At 45.2% G+C, this 17,582-nt stretch overlaps 1 protein-coding gene across 3 annotated transcripts in view; it reads right to left on the minus strand.

Moving 5' to 3' along the window:
* FAM135B (family with sequence similarity 135 member B) overlaps positions 1–17,582 on the minus strand; it is a 256,633-nt gene that overhangs the window by 13,448 nt on the left and 225,603 nt on the right. For all 3 annotated transcript variants that reach the window (XM_006053410.4, XM_044928866.2, XM_044928867.2), the window contains exons 10-14: positions 12,757–12,912; positions 11,663–11,736; positions 7,921–8,075; positions 3,685–5,701; positions 1,267–1,433 (exon numbers count right to left, since the gene is read on the minus strand). In XM_006053410.4, the coding sequence (XP_006053472.4) occupies positions 1,267–1,433; positions 3,685–5,701; positions 7,921–8,075; positions 11,663–11,736; positions 12,757–12,912 (2,569 nt within the window). The remainder of the gene's footprint in view (positions 1–1,266; positions 1,434–3,684; positions 5,702–7,920; positions 8,076–11,662; positions 11,737–12,756; positions 12,913–17,582) is intronic.

The raw sequence follows: 17,582 nt of genomic DNA on the forward strand, positions 1-17,582 counted from the left end.
TTTTTTTTTTTTGATGTGGACCATTTTTAAAGTCTTTATTGAATTTGCTACAATTTGTGGAATTTGTTCCTGTTTTATGTTTTGTTTTCTTGGCCATGAGGCAGGTGGGATTTAGTTCCCTGACCAGGGATTGAATTCCCAGCTCCTGCATTGGAAGGCAAAGTCTCAACCACTAGACCACCATGGAGAGTCAACTGCAGTTGCTGTGGGACCTTATACAAGTTACTTAGCTGCCCTCTTACTCAGTTTCCCCCTTTATAAATGGGGCGGATAATAGCAGCTATCCTGCAGGGCTCTTGCCAGGATCAACCACATTAATATATATTAAACAGCTAAGATGGAGAAGGCAATGGCACCCCACTCCAGCACTCTTGCCTGTAAAATCCCATGGATGGAGGAGCCTGGTGGGCTATAGTCCATGGGGTCGCGAAGAGTCGGACACGACTGAGCAACTTCACTTTCACTTTTCACCTTCATGCATTGGAAAAGGAAATGGCAACCCACTCCAGTGTTCTTGCCTGGAGAATCCCAGGGACGGGGGAGCCTGGTGGGCTGCCGTCTATGGGGTCGCACAGAGTCGGACACGACTGAAGTGACTTAGCAGTAGCAGCAGCAGCAAGCAGCTGAGAAGGCTCTGGGACCATGGTGAGTGATGTATACCACCTGGTCTTCATCATCACCACCACCACCACCACCATCATCATCATCTGCAATGGGTGATCTACCGCTGGATTCTTGAACACTTCACCAAATAGACCTACTGACTCAGCGTTCTGGTATGCCATGCATATAGCCAGGACTGGATACAGACAATTAAATCCATCAGCCCCAAGAGTGAGAAAAATTAAGGATATTAACAAGAGTGTGTCACGGAAGTGAAGTTATCACCATTCCCTATTTGGTTATCATAAGAAGTATGCGACCACAGGTTTTGCTGCTTAGCAACAGTGAAGCCCTAGAGTAGCCCTTTCATTTCTCTGACCCTTACTTATTTGTTAGATCCCATCTACAGTGGATATGACTTATTTATCCCTCCATTGCATTAATTCATTCATTTGGGTATTTCATTAGCTTGAACGTATTTTTGGCCAAAGAGATCTTTCCTTTGGGAGCAAGGCCATGCCATTTTCCTAGATCCAGTATACTTACTATCATTCCACAGTTGCCTACTGAACATTTGTTGAACAACTCCCTGATCTAGAGTCAATCATAAATGTGATAATGTGTCTATATCACCTTTTGAGGAGAAAACCTGTTAGAACTCACCATCCAGGCCATGGACACAGACTACCAGGTGAATCCCATCTTCCAAATTTTCTTCCTCTTCCTCTGGTGGGAAATACGGTATGTCAGAAGCTAGTACAGATAAGTCACTGTACAGAAATCCATCAATCTTCAGCTCTTTTTTAAATTTCTCTTTGGCCTGATAAAAACTGGAGAATACACTAATTAATCACAAGCCAAGCTGTGTGCTCCACGTTGAACAGGAGATGAGTTGAGCTGAGATGCAAGAGTGATGAACATCTATAAGGAAGTCTCTGCCAAGTGGCAAAGGCTGAATATGGTACCTCAAGGGAGAGGCTAGTGAAGGAGGCTTGGTTCTGAAGGAGGCAAGAAAGCAATCCAGGAAAAACAAAGGCTAGATTGAGTTGGTTTCTGCAGATGTGGTTCCTGCAATGAACAGAACCTCAGAGATTCTATCCAGCTTCAAGGACCCATACAATCTTTAAGCAGTGTTCCAGGAATGAAAGTTTATTACCCTGGCCTCCACCGACTTCTCCAGCATCATCCCCCAGCCCCCAAAAGAATAGTTGGAGGAGATATTTCACTCCCTGCATGAGTTATGTCTCTTCTCTTTAGTTCCATGAATTTGTGTGTTCGGGTCTATCTGCCTGAAATGCCTTTCCCACCTGGTTATCATCTTCTTTGCCTGGCTACCTGACCAGGTGGTGATTAAAAGCATGAGCACAGGAGTCAAAACCCCAAGGTCACAATCTCAGCTTTGACAGTTACTACTGGGGGTTTCCCTAGTGGCTCAGTAGTAAAGAATCTGCCTGTCGATGCAGGAGACATGGGTTCCATCCCTGGGTTGGGAAGATCCCCTGGAGAAGGAAACAGCAACCCACTCCAGTATTCTTGCCTGGAAAATCCCATGGATGGAAGATCCTGGTGGGCTACAATCCATGGGGTGGCAAAGAGTTAGACACAACTTAGTGACCAAACAGCCACCACAACCACCTGTGGGCCAACTAGTAACCTCCCTGCATTGTTTCCTCATTTGTTAAAAAATGAGGGGAATCACACCCTCGTTGAATTCATAGTCGTCTTTGTTTTGTGTTTGAAGCAATATAATCAATGCAAAATGCTTAAAATAGTACTTGAAACAGATTAAATAGTGAAATAAAAAGATGAAATCTATTACCAGCCTTCTCATCATCACCATCATTGTCATCAACATGATGTCTCACAGTTTCTCCTCCACTTGTGTGTCATCTCTAAAAAGCTTCTCCTGGCCACCGTCCATTTCCATCCACACTTATTGCTCCACAGAAAAATGAGGTCCTCCTTTTTCTGGCTCAGCTGTGCACACATGAACCACCCCATGTACTCAACTGCTCTCATCTGCTTCTGTCATCTCTCCACCTCCTTCTTAGACTGAGAGCCCAGACACTAGCCAGTGCTGGACAGTGTCTGCCATGTATTAATTAAACTGATGACATGGGCATATGATAGGTATTTAATAGTCTTCATAAAACATGGGATCCAAAATTTACCTGTCTGTGCCATTTCTTTCAGAGATATTATTAATGGGTAACTGTTCAACACTTTTTTGAACAAGTGAGTGAAATGGGATATTTTGGTTAAATGATTCAATACTGTATTTAATCAAATGCATAGTTTATAGGGGAAGGACTGCTATGAATGCAAACCTAAGACAAGGATAAAGGGCTGGATTCTGGCATTTCAAAAGGAATAATAAACTTAATAATCACACAAGAGGTATTTAGGAAGAAAATCTGATGAATTAGTCCTATTCTCAAATGGCTCTTAAAGGAATTGTGCAAAGACAGAGGTCGTTCATCATAAGAAAAACTGAAAAAACATTTACACTTTATCTCTAAAGGATTTTGTTAATAATTCATGGTGCATTTATACAATGGATTATTATTTAAACACCAAAATGGTAATGCAAAATAGATTTATAAACATAGAAAGATGTTTCCAATATATGAAGCTGGAAAAAACCTAGAGTTGGTAAAAATTATCTTACTTTTGCAGATTAATAATATATACATTGGAGAAGGAAATGGCAACCCATTCCAATGTTCTTGCCTGGGAAATCCCATGGACAAAGGAGCTTGGATGGCTGTAGTCCATGGAGTCGCAAAGTGTTGGACACGACTTAGTGAGTAAAGAAAAACAACACAATATATACATAAAAATGCACATAGGAAAAAATATAGAAGAACTTACACATGGGCTATATTTGAGAGGTGAGGTTATTGATCATTTTTACTTCCTTTTACTATTCTACATTCCTGACTTGTACAATAGGAGCATCTTACTTTATTTAAATCAGAAAATACCTGATATGCAATCCTGAAACAGTATGCATGAAACTGAGAAATATGTGGGAAAGTCTGAAAGATGATGCTGGGATAGGTTAGCCATCAGCAAACCTACCTGAACATCCTTTCGCTGACTTCCTCCTCCAGCTTTCTGGAATGGTTAGGAACGACTCCAAAGGAGCCCAAAGGTTGATGAGTGATGGGGAACGGGGTCTGTTTGGAAGAGAATCCAGCCCTGGCAGGGGTCTCCTTGGGCACAGACGAGAAAGGGAGACAGGTGGCAGTGCAAGACACAGACAGGTTGACAACCTCGACAGCTTTCAGGCTGTCCAGAGAGAAGCTCTCTGCAGAGGTCAAGTGGGACAGCATGATGGAGGTGCCTGCCCTGGGCTCCTGGTTTCCCATAACCTGGGAGGGAACGGACTGAGTCACAGTGGAGCCCGCGCCTGCTTCACGGTCATCCTCTGGGAAGGTGTCAGCTCCTCTGCTCGGTGCCGTATCCTCTGTGATGCTAAGGGAGCTGCTTTGCTCACCTGCAGAATCTACGTCGATGGTTTTGGCAGCTGGTGCACAGCTCACTTCAGGCACCTTGGGGTGGGTGAAACTCTCAACGTCCAACATGCCGCTGTCGAGAGGAGCTCCTGTCCCCACATCGGAGTCTCCAGGCATGCCTTTCGGGGTCTCCACGAGTTCTCTGGGCAAAACTCTGTGCCCAGGTGATTCAAGTCCGAGGAGGCGTGGTACTTTTAAACCCAGACCTTTGGTTTCAACACCTGGAGGGTGGTCAGTCCTGCCATCCAGATAACAAGGGCCTTGGGGGTCAAACTGATCCTCTTGACCTTTGGGGATATCTATGTAACCGGGGCCCTGCAGGTTGTCAGCATCTGAGACTTCCTCCACAAGGCCATGGTTGACCCCAGCTTCCTGGATTGCGGGGCCATCGCTGGGTCGAAGGTGGCATCCTGAGGGGTTGGTACTCTGAGTGGGCACAGCTGAAGTTTCAGAGGGACCTCCCCCATGCTGCGTGGAGTCCGCATCTTCAGCAGACTCCTCAGGGCTACTGATCTGGGGGGCGGACACTGACTTGGTCAGCTTCGTGAGTGCCAGTTCCCGCTCCTCCTCCTCAAAAGGCAAAGAGCTAATGGACGTGAGGGAGGCCTGGATCCCGCTCGGCAAGCTCGTGTTGCTCTCGGTGTGCCCCCCTTCCAGGGAGTTTCTATGCAGGGCGTGTCTTCGGACCAGCTGGTGCAAGAAGTCCCGGTCACTGGGTAGCTCCAGGGTTCTGCTGCGAGCCTCGGACCAGGCGACGGAGCTTGGCTCACTCTCAATGCCTGAGTCGGAGATGATGGAAGCAGATCTCTTGATGACCCCAGAGAGGACACACACTTCCTCCTTCTCCTCTACGTGAAGGTCCTTTGCCAAACCCTTGACGTCCAAGGGGTCCCTCAAAGAAGAGTTCAGAGGCTCGCAGGGCTCTGAGGAGGTGACCTTCAGACTCAGCAGCACCATCTTGCTCCCTTGGTCCACCCCCTTTCCTAGACTACTTAACTCATGCAGGGTGGTTTTCTCTGAAGAGACGGCACAGTGATGACTTCCACCGGCTACCCCTTTGCTTCGCTCAGTTCTGCCTAATTCGTGCTTGGCTCTGGAGCACCCACTCTCGTGCTGGGCACCAGTGAGCACTGTGGGTTCTGCTCTGAAGGGGTTCTTATTGCTAGATTTCACATCAATGTAGGTCAGCACTGGGGCCTGGCCATCCTCTGGACCAGGGCTCCTCCTGGGCAGATCCTCATCTGCCAGCAGATGCCCCCCAACATCAGACCTTGGGCCAGTCCGATGGTCAACTTCAGGCACACCTGCCTTGCTCTGGAATTCACCAACTGTCAGATACACCTGAGATTCAAAGCACACGTCCGTATGACTGGGTGTGGCGACATTCTTACTGGGCCCTGGACACCTAATAACCTCCTCATGAGAGTCTGTGGGGGATGGTTTCATGGGGGCCAAGACTAGGTTTTCCCTCAGAGGTGATTTTCTATTTACAACAAGGTTCTCCTCTCTGTTGTTTAGGTTCATTATTGCTGGACTTGTTGCTGGAACATCAAAATTAGGGTAAATATTCAAATTACATCCTACAGAAAGAAAAAAAAAGAAAAATTTGTTATACTCTTCAAAATCTACATTCACAAATGATCCACTTGATTGTATAATAAAGAGTTTGTCTGCACTCTATTCCTTGATTCTGAGAGATAACCTCTAAATTCTCGAAATTTCACAAGTAAGAAGGGCTTCCCTGGTGGCTCAGTGGTAAAGAATCCACCTGCCAATGCAGGAGATGCAGGTTCAATCCCTGTATCATGAAGAGCCCCTGGAGAAGGGCATGGCAACACACTCCAGTATTCTTGCCTGGGAAATCCCATGGACAGAGGAGCCTGACAGGATATAGTCCATGGGGCTGCAAAGAGTTGGACATGACTTAACGACTAAATGATAACAAGGGATGTCAGTTACTCATGTTGGATTCTGATAGACAGCGGTGCTTATTTTAAATTTTTTCCAACTGTTCAAATTTTCTGTAGTTCAACCATATAAATATAATGAATATTAACATACATAAAACATCTATTTCTGCTCTATTGACTATGCCAAAGCCTTTGACTGTGTGGATTACAATAAACTGTGGAAAATTCTGAAAGAGATGGGAATACCAGACCACCTGACCTGCCTCTTGAGAAACCTATATGCAGGTCAGGAAGCAACAGTTAGAACTGGACATGGAACAACAGACTGGTTCCAAATAGGAAAAGGAGTATGTCAAGGCTGTATATTGTCACCCTGCTTATTTAACTTCTATGCAGAGTACATCATGAGAAACGCTGGGCTGGAAGAAGCACAAGCTGGAATCGAGATTGCTGGCAGAAATATCGATAACCTCAGATATGCAGATGACACCACCCTTATGGCAGAAAGCGAAGAGGAACTAAAAAGCCTCTTGATGAAAGTGAAAGAGGAGAGTGAAAAAGTTGGCTTAAAGTTCAACATTCAGAAAACTAAGATCATGGCATCTGGTCCCATCACTTCGTGGGAAATAGATGGGGAAACAGTGGAAACAGTGTCAGACTTTACTTTTTTGGGGCTCCAAAATCACTGCAGATGGTGACTGTAGCCATGAAATTAAAAGACACTTACTCCTTGGAAGGAAAGTTATGACCAACCTAGATAGCATATTGAAAAGCAGAGATATTACTTTGCCAACAAAGGTCCATCTAGTCAAGGCTATGGTTTTTCCAGTGGTCATGTATGGATGTGAGGGTTGGACTGTGAAGAAAGCTGAGCACTGAAGAATTGATGCTTTCAAACTGTGGTGTTGGAGAAGACTCCTGAGAGTCCCTTAGACTGCAAAGAGATCCAACCAGTCCATTCTGGAGGAGATCAGCTCTGGGTGTTCTTTGGAAGGAATGATGCTAAAGGTGAAACTCCAGTACTTTGGCCACCTCATGCGAAGAGTTGACTCATTGGAAAAGATTCTGATGCTGGGAGGGATTGGGGGCAGGAGGAGAAGGGGATGACAGAGGATGAGATGGCTGGATGGCATCACCAACTCGATGGACGTGAGTTTGAGTGGACTCCGGGAGTTGGTGATGGACAGGGAGGCCTGGCGTGCTGCGATTCATGGGGTCACAAAGAGTCGGACACAGCTGAGCAACTGAACTGAACTGAGTGAACATATATTAGCGCATATATATATATATATACATATACATATACACATGTACATGTGTGTATGCACGTGAGCACACATACACACACAGACACAAGCCAATGTTTTGCACTTGTTGTGAGCAGCTGGGTTGGCTGCTATCTCTGGAGCTTATACACATTCAAGCTGTCATGCACAGTGTAGACACTAGATGTCAGGGTACAACTAACTGAAAACTGAATAACGTGTTTTGTTTGAAACACTGCAGTTTTCAGAAGTTACCTAGACTTTTATGTTTTAATTGGATAATTGCCTTACAGTAGTGTGTTGGTTTCTGCTGTACATCAGCACGAATCAGCCATAGCTATCCACAACGTCTCCTCCCTTTTGAACCTCCCTCCCACATCCCAGCCCAGGAGTCCAGAAGTGGGTCTTTCCTGTAACTGTCTTTGAGTTCCATGAGTTTGCCCATTCACTGCAGTGAAGTCACTTCCAATAACAAGCTTAATCTTAGTTCCTGCTTCTCCTCTATGAACTGACAAAATACCTCACTGATTTGTTCCCATGGCTGTTGGGAGATAAGCAGAGCAGCCGATGGGAACCCAATGGTAATTCCAACTCTTGAGTTTGTCCAAAACTAAAAATACACACCTGTGGCTGGGCAGTCCACATATCTGTCCTCGAAGATAACGGGCAAGGTGTTCCAGTCTCCGTCAATGTCCAAGCACTCTGCGGGCAGCGGGGGCATGGTGGTGAGGTACTCTGAATTCCGTATATCCAGGGACAGCTGGCTGTGGGTCTGGATCCTGGGGAACACGGACCCGGTGAGCATCCAAGAGAGATTTAAAGGTTTTATTCTTGCTGCCCCTTCCCTCTCATCCCAAGACAGCATTTAGAAGATGTACAGTAGACAGTAACAATTGCCATCTGTCTATCCACCCTTCCTTTCTTCCCAGCTACCTATCCAGCCCCCAAAGCCCTGGCTATAGATCTTCATACTATCAACATTTTCACATTCATTCATTCAACAAACTGTCACTGAACACTTCCTTCCTATGTGAAAAGAACTGACTGGCATTGGTCAAACAGGAAGAGAGGCGATAAAACATACCCTTGCTACTAACCAGTTCTATGTCACTTTTAAACACTTTTAAATAGTGCAACCCACGGCAAGAAATGCCCTTCATTTTCCATGGCCACCCAGTACAATCACACACACTCCCAGAAACACTCATGCTGAAACAAAAGCTTCAGAAATACTTCTTATTACTACCTATCTTATTTCATTTAAAAAGTGTTGTTCTAAAGCCATGAAGACAATTTCACAGTCCACTAAATGGCTGTAACCTATTACTTGAGAAACACACTCTAGTCTGTGCTTGAACAAGACAGGTCTTGACGGCTGAGTCTCATTTGTCCACCCTGATTTGGGAGGATGGTTCTGTCTCTGATGCAAACACCATGACCTCCCTCCCCTCCATCTGACTCTAGATGAGAATGCCTGCGTGCACGCTTTGCTGCCGGCATCACAGAGCCCACGTTCACTATCTCAATCTAAGGTTTAATTCTGTTCACAGCACTGAGGACCTGTCCTCTGGCAGTTTTCTCAATCTGAAATAAAATTTCCCTCTCAATTCTATAGTTCTTATTCCTTCATCTTTTAAAATTTACTTTTAGTTGGAGGATAACAGCTTTACAAGGTTGTTTCTGCTGTACAACAACGTACAGTATGCTGCTGCTGCTAAGTCGCTTGGTATACATATACCCCCTACCTCTTGAACCTCCCTCCCACCCCTCAACCCGACCCCTTTAGGATATAGTTCTTACTCTTAATGACGTAATTAAAAGTTCTGTTGCTGTTGTTCACTCACTAAGTCATGTCTGACTCGTTGTGACCCCATGGACTGCAGCACGCCAGGCTCCCCTGTCCTCCACGATCTCCCAGAGTTTGCTCAAATACATGTCCATTGAGTCAGTGATGATACCTAACCATTTCATCCTCTGTCAGCCCCTTATCCTCCTGTCCTCAATCCTTCCCAGCATCAGGGTCTTTTCCAGGGAGTTGGCTCTTTGCATCAGGTGGCCAAAATATTGGAGCTTCAGCTTTAACATCTGTCCTTCGGATGAATATTCAGGGTTGATTTCCCTTAGGATTGACTGATTTGATGTTCCTGCTGTCCAAGGGACTCTCAAGAGTCTTCTAAGTTTACCTCCTCCTGCACAGCATCACTGCTATCCTAGTGTATGCTCTTTATTATATGTTAATATCTAGTACTAATTGAATGGTAATCAATTTCTCTAATATCTGAAATTACACTATGGGACAAATGATATAATCATGTAGGTATCTGCAGGGTTCAGACCCTCACCTGCTTTAGAGCTCTGCTCATATGTCTCCTCAGGGAGCCCATCTCTGATATATCTATGAAACAGCACCTTCTACAGCCTGTCACACTGATATATTTCTCCATAGCATTTACTGCATTTGGCATATCATATTTATTTATTTATGTTTAAATATGTTTCCATTACTAAAATATGAGCTCCGTGAGAATGTGTCTGTTTGGTTCACGGCTGGATATCCAATGCTCAAAATAGTGTCTGGCATACAGTCAACACTAAATAGGCCCTTGTGGAATGAAGGAATCTGCCTTTTACACCCAAGCACACACGGAGAGACTCAGTAACGAGTCAGATGTCACAAGCAGTACAAGTGCCAGGGACAAAATGGCAAAGCATGTATATGAGATTTGAAATCCAAAGTCTTTCCACCATAGTCACTTGCCAGTTTTTTAAGATGTTAGTTATAATTATCATAGCATGAAGTTTGAATTCTTTATCCTGTGGGCCCATAAGTTCCCACAGAGGCTGGGTCCCACCCCACTTCTCCTACTTTGTCACTCCAGTGTAGCTATGCTTGCTTACTGATGCTTTCAAACACCTTATGTTCCCATATAAGAAATCTTTACACCAGCTATCCCCTCTGACTCAACCGTCTTCTCTCATATCAGGACATGACTTATTATAACCCCAATTCAGTTCAGTTGCTCAGCTGTGTCTGACTCTTTGTGACCCCATGGATTGCAGCACACCAGGTCTTCCTGTCCATCACCAACTCCCAGACCTCAAGTTCTAGTATAATCCCAGTCTCTGCTCAAATGCTACACCCTTAGAAAAGTGGTATTTTATCACTTTGGCCAAAACATTCCTAACCTCTAAGTAATGCTTTAGCCATATTATATTGACATACAGGTTGTTCTTCAGTTGCTCAGTTGTGTCTGAATCTTTGCTACCTCATGGACTGTAGCACACCAAGCTTTCCTGTCCTTCACCATCTCCCAGAACTTGCTCAAACTCATGCCCATTGTGTTGGTGATGCCATCCAACCATCTCATCCTCTGTCGTCCCCTTCTCCTCCTGCCCCCAATCCCTCCCAGCATCAGGGTCTTTTCCAATGAGTTGGTTCTTCGCATCAGGTAGCCAAAGTATTGGAGCTTCAGCTTCAACATCCATCCTTCCAATGAATATGCAGGGTTGATTTTCTTTAGGATTGACTGGTTTGATCTCACTGCAGTCCAAGAGACTCACAAGAATCTTCTCCAACACCATAGTTTGAAAGCATCAATTCTTTGGCACTCAGACATCTTTATGGTCTAACTCTCACATCCACACATGACTACATATGGGTTTTACAGGTGTAAAAAAGATGAAAGTGAAAAGATCTTCAGGTCTGTCCTAAGTGACAGATGAATTTCAGTGTTTTTCCTGCTGGATTTACTAGGGCATCTCAAACATTATTCCATCCAAATTTATTTTGGAGACAAACATACTATTCAGAAACAGAAAGAAACCTATAAACTTGTGTAGCCAAGACCAAACATCTTGGAGGAAACAGGAAGCACTGAGTCTGCACACCAGGGAAATCTATAACAAGAGACAATGATCTCCTCTTCGGTCAACCCTCTGACTTTTCTGAGTATTTTTACATTTTTTTCCATCTATCCTCCTAATTAGGTAGTTCAGTATTAATTCTTATGCTCAATGCATTTCATAGCTGCTATAAAGTCTCAGGTGAATTCTGTGGGGTTTTTTTTTTTTCCTGACATAGCTTGTGGCCATACCACCTGCTTCTAATTCATTTTGCAAAGAGGACTCAGCACAGATGTCTTTAGGGACCTAGGAAGTCTTGAATCTGTCTACAGAACCATCATGATACCTGCCAGCTCCAACCTCTGCAATCTGTCTGGCTCTTGCCTTCATAGAAAATGCACCTGAATGTAAAGAGATGGGCAGACTCTCTCCTTCACTATCAGGGATGAAGGGAAGAGCTCATTTTGAACAAGGATGTCCTTGGTGCTCACGGTGTGATGTGGACATGCCATTGGTTACTTACAGGTTTTCCTGAAAAGTCAGGACTGCAAGTTTTTGGTGCTCCATATAAAAGAAGGCCTCAGAAAACCTTCGGACCTGAAGAATAAAACAATATAAACAGCGTGACTCACTGGGTGGGTTTGGCCTTCATTTTCTAAAAGGAAATTAAGGCTCAATGAGGGAAGTAACATATATTAATAAGAAGAGAGTTGAGCCCACAACCCAGAGGTTCTGAAACACCTTTCTATCCTCCACAGATGCCCTCTCTCATTTCTAGTTCTTAACACAAACCTGATTTATGGACACAATTGAACACATGTTTATTGATCTGCTCTTGTTTTGCATTCTGTCATTTTTTTTAATTTAGGTCTTATTTCTTCTACTAGAATAAAAGACACTTGAAAACACAGGCCATAAATAAATGCAGACGAATTAGAATTTGCAAAATCAGTCATGTAAGTGTGTCCGGAGACTCAGCTATTTGTCCTCTTGCTGGAAATGAGAAAACCAACATCTTTTATTATGCATGAGTCCCCACCCCCTGTGCACTTCCACCTGGTGGCCAAAAAAAAAAAAAAAAATAGCCTTAAGAACAATGGATGACATGTGAAGACACTTCCTCAAAATACTTTCAAAGCACTTCATCATATCCTTTAAGATCAGCTCACCATCACTTGGTAGCCAAGGCTGGTACTTAATGAACAGTAGAGCAAAGAACTTCCCTAGAGCAAATGGGCTTCCCTTGTGGCTCAGTTGGTAAAGAATCTGCCTGCAATGCAGGAGATACCCTTGTTTGATTCTTGAGTCGGGAAGATCCCCTGGAGTAGGGAAAGGCTACTCACACTCCAGTATTCTGGCTTGGGAGAATTCCATGGACTGTAGAGTCCATGGAGTTGCAAAGAGTCGGACATGACTGAGCAACTTTCAGAGCAAAGAACTGAGAACCAAAGGAAGTTCACAAAGTTTCTCTGCAAGTTCATGGTGGGTCAGGACTAGCACTTGGGTTGACAGCAGCCAATCCTGACTTTTATTCTGCCCGATGAACCAACTGTTGAAAAGCTTCCTTGAGATATCTCTGCCAAGTGACTACAGAACTTACACTGTTTGACCCCTTACCCGCAAGGTGTGATGCTCCTGGGTGAGATAAGTGGTCACTTGGGAGTGCAGCGTCACTGTGTCCAGGAACTGGGTCCACAGGGCCATCAGGTGGGAGGCCAGCCAGGCGAGATCCTTACTTATCTGCTCAGCTATCTTCTCTGGGTTATTCAACATCTGGGGAGGCAAAATGGTGCAGTGAAGGACCTCTGCTCCACGCAGCCACTGCCATCTTCCTCTGAAGCCTTTGCTGGCTTCTCTGCTTGTGATGAATCCCTCTCTTTCTCCAGACTCTCCTCTATAGCCCAGTATGTTCTGAACTCAGTATCAGCCATCATGATATCTTCCAATTATTAATAGTTCCTACTTGGTAAGTAAAATACGAAGTGTCTTTTTAAATATATACATGAACTACTTAATCTCTACAATGAACCTTTGTTATAATTATTGTAACCATCATTTTACACAAAAATAAAATGAAAGAATTAAATAGAGCATGCCCAAAGTCACACAAAGCTGGGATTAAGCTGTAAGATCATCCCCCGACAAAGACAGGGCACCATGCTGCCTTTCCAGAGTAGGTGCTGGAAAACATCCCCTGAGAAACGATAAAGTCTTTATAACCTCACAGACCGCATCAAACTCACTAGGTGATTTCCACATGGGTGGGCTCCACAGACCCAGCGCCATCTTGCTGCCATGACTTCACATTTCCTAAGGAGAATCCAAGACTGCCTTAATGAAAGTTTGAAGGACTCAGCCTAGAAAGGGCCTAGAGCTATTGGAGGAACCTCGGGCTAACTTCAGTTTAAAGCTAGGAGAGCCACCTGCTTGGGGGCGACTTTTATTCTGGAGAGGTAAGAAGAGAGATTACATCTCTGAGGACAGCCAGAGAACCAGTGGTCCAAGCCTAACACTGAATCCTAGGCTTCATCATTTATCTACCAATAATTTAAAGTGCATCTCCCATGACCCAGGCTCATGCTTAGAATACATGGGGACACAAAGATGAATAAGAGAGTGTCTCTGCCTACAGAGAGCCTCATCCAGTGCAGGAGGTAGGAAGGTGAGTTTACCATGAAGAGTATAGCCAATACTTTAGAATAGCTTTAAATTTAGTATAATCTATAAAATATCAAAGATTATGTTGTACACCTGAAACCCATGTAATATTATAATTCAACAATACTTCAATACAAATGTGTATAGTATCCTTATCCTTAAGATATGGTTAAACATGAACTCAAGAACATTGAAAATAAAAAAAGTTTAGGGATCTATCTGCCCTGGAAGATGATGCAAAGATACATAACCATGGCCATTTCAAACTCATCTCTGAGCTCCTTCTTTGCTGTGTGCCTCAGTCTCTCATCTGCAAAATGAAGGTGCAAAGCAAATAACTGTTTATTGGGCATAATGAGGTCCAAAAGCCTAGCCTGAAACGCTGCAAGTTCTCTTCACTCTTCTTGGACTAACAGCTGACACTAGCATAATGCATAGAGGGTGGAGCAAAGCATCTGAGAGCAAGAAAAACAGAGAAGAAGAAATCTGACACCCAGTAAGGGTCTTTAATTTTGGGATATCGAAGCTTTGTAATTAATGACTAGCTTCCAGACACAACGCATCATTCAACTGTAGCGTTTCTAAGCTGCTTCTTCCAAGAGGAAAGATATGTCTTTGATGAAGACATGAGGTGCAAAACTCCAAAACGAAAGAATGACACTTACTTTCTTCTCATGGAAGCATTGCTTCCATCACTGGTTCTGTTGGGAGTCAGGAAGAAAACAGGATGTTCAGTCTTGATTCAGGCCCATAACCCATAGCCCAAAGTGTTAAGGGTCAGAAAAGGAAGGACTGGGAGGGTGGGGGACATGGTCAGCCACTGGAAAACCTCCAGGCTGGAGAGTAAAGCTTTTAGATGGACTACTCATGGCTTATCTTTAAATTCTCCAACCTGTTACCCTCACTAATGGACACCAAGCTCCTGTATCAGCACAAGACACTTTTTTGCCCTGATCATGTTCCCAGCTGTACCTCTGGCCTGGGGCTACCCATGGCTCCAGCCACATCAACCTGAACACACAGCTCTTTGCAAGCACCAGACCTTTGATCGGCTTGCACTTCTCCTTGGAAGGTCTCCTCCCATCTTCCAATCGCCTTTCCTCTTCTCTTCACCACTTTGGACTTGTCTGTTCTCCACTAGGGAACTGTTTCCAGAACCAATGCAATTTGCCTTGTTTCTTTCTTTTCAAATTAACTTTTGTTAGAACTGCTTTATAATGTTGTGTTACTTTCAACTGTATGGCAAAATGCATCAGCCATACATATACACACATCAGTCTGCCTTTTTTCTGATGGTTCTTTTGAAACTGCTACTGTGTTTCAAGTGTAAGACTAGCCCTCCTCTCCTTGAAGTCTACTTGGCTTTGCACAGACCACTCTCAGGGCACCACTTGCCAGGTATTGCTCAGTGCCCGGCTTGGCCTGCATGCTGAGGTTTATCCTTTTCAATATTCTCAGTATCTTCTCCGCGGCTGATGGATGATGAAAACTCAGCAGCTCTTTTCTGAGTAAAAGGGTGATTCTGCATCTGTTGAGAGGCACCTGGGCCTCAGCAACTGAACTTCCCTCACTGGGCTTCTTATCCCAACACTCCAGCCCTCCGCACCCTCCATTTCAGCAATACTGGCAAACGCAGCATGAATTCTGAGCTCAGCCACCAGAGAGGTAAGGCAAAGCCATTCATTAAATGTGTCTTTGGGAGAATTATTTTTTCCCCTAGTTGATGACAGAAATGGCTTCAGATAAGATTAAGAAAGCCTCTAATTAAGCCACAAGAGGACTTTCCTACCCTCACGGAGGCCTGAGCCTGTTCAATTACAGATGATGGGTGTGGAAGGGTCTCTCTGGCAAGAAAAAGAGAAGCCCTTCCTGCTAACAATGAGGCATCTTGGACCCAGTGACATTTCAGGGGGAAGTTGCCTGCAAAACACAACCGCTCCACCTTGCGACTGCCCTCACGCTTTTCACTTGGGCCCAGACAAGCTCCTTTGCTCAATCGCGTCCCCACCCCTAACCCCTTTGAGGGGTTTACTGATGTCTGTTGTGAGCTTGGAGGATGCTGAGCTCTGGGGAGCCAAAGACACATACTTCTAGTCCTGGAAGAGGCACATGATAGCTATCTATCTCCATAGTTAAACCTACAAAGTGCTATGAAAGAAATGGATCCTGAGTACTGTAAAAAAGTCATGGAAGGTTTCCTGGAGGAGACGATGGTAGCATTGCATCTTCAAGGTAAGCAGGAGTCAGGTGGAGAAAGCCTGCTTTATCTCCCCTGAGTTAGCCGTGTTCTCTTGTCATGGGCCTCAGTCCTGGCTGCAAACTGAATCATCTGCTAAGTCGCTTCAGTTGCGTCTGATTCTTTGCAACCCTTTGGACCATAGCCTGCCAGGCTCCTCTGTCCATGGGATTCTCCAGGCAAGAATACTGGAGTCGGTTGCCATGCCCTCCTCCAAGGGATCTTCCCAACCCAAGTATCGAACCCACAGTTCCTAAGTCTCTTGCACTGGCAGGCAGGTTCTTTACCACCAGCACCACCTGAAGCCCCAAGCTGAATCACATGGTTTGGGCTTATCTCTGAAGGTAGGACCCAAACATCAGGAATTTTCAACTGCTGTCTGGTAGACACTGTGTGATCTGACCCTGCCTGCTGTACCGAAGCACGTGGCTGAGTTTCACTAGAACCTTTCCATCGGTTACAGAGAGCACAACCTGTCCTTTCTTAAAGCACACTGCACAGCAGGGACCCTGACCAGATGCTCCAACTCACCTTTCCAGCCCAGCCTCCCACAGCCGACTTCAAATGCACCCCCTGAAGCCATCCCGGGTCCCAACCACATCATGGCACTCCATCAGGTCCAGTCTTGCCCTGGTTTTGCACGGCAGTCCCTCTCTGCCTCTCTCCTGACCTCACTGAGAGCCGCCTGTGCTCCTACAGCCCTGCCGCCCATCTTATGCTCCCAGTCCAGCAGTGACAGCTCCTGCCTCCTGTGGGCTGTTAGTCCTGGGAAGCTCTCTGCCATCTTCGTGCTTGTTGTATTCCCAACAGAGTAGCCGGCACATAGTAGGTGCTTAAGAAATGTGAATAAGATTCGCATAGAGTAAAAGAGCAGAGACGCCCCTGGCAGTCCAGCGGTTAAGAACCCACGGATCCATCGCAGGGGTAACAGGCTCAATCCATGGTTGGGGAACTAAGATCCTACATGCTGCGTGGCACAGTCAAAAAATAAAAGTAAATTTTAAAAAAAGTGCAGGTGAATTGCTCCTTGACTGTAGACCTCTATGTTTTCAAATTGTCTTAAATCACCCGAAACAGTTTCCACTTTGGAGTCCACCCTTGAGACGGATGCTTTCGTGACCATGTGCTTGGTTGACCACTTGGTGGCAATGCCCTGCCTCTAAACACCCTGTGGACAGTGATGTGCCTTTTCGGAAGGTTCTGGGGAGGCAGCTCTGCTTCTTTCACTCTCAGCAGCGGGCCAGCCCTTTAGCAAACCACAGAGCAACCCAGTGCATACCCCAACTCTCCTTTTTGCTCCCTGACACCTAGCTGCCTCCCATCCTGAAGCTAATCTGGTTACTCTGAACCAGATTAAAGTCTGCGGCAATACCATCACTCAAAACCAGGGGCCATTTCCCTGCAGTGTGTGGGCTCCATGCCAAAGCAGGCAGGCAACCCGCTGGCTTTTCGTGAAATATGTCTAGCAGCCTGAGTTGTTGCCTGAACCATGCGGGGACCAGATGCATCAATACTTCAGTGGCTCCCAGATGGCCTTGGGTTCAGGCCC

This window comes from Bubalus bubalis, chromosome 15 (genome assembly GCF_019923935.1).
Source record: "Bubalus bubalis isolate 160015118507 breed Murrah chromosome 15, NDDB_SH_1, whole genome shotgun sequence".
Classification (NCBI taxonomy): domain Eukaryota; kingdom Metazoa; phylum Chordata; class Mammalia; order Artiodactyla; family Bovidae; genus Bubalus; species Bubalus bubalis.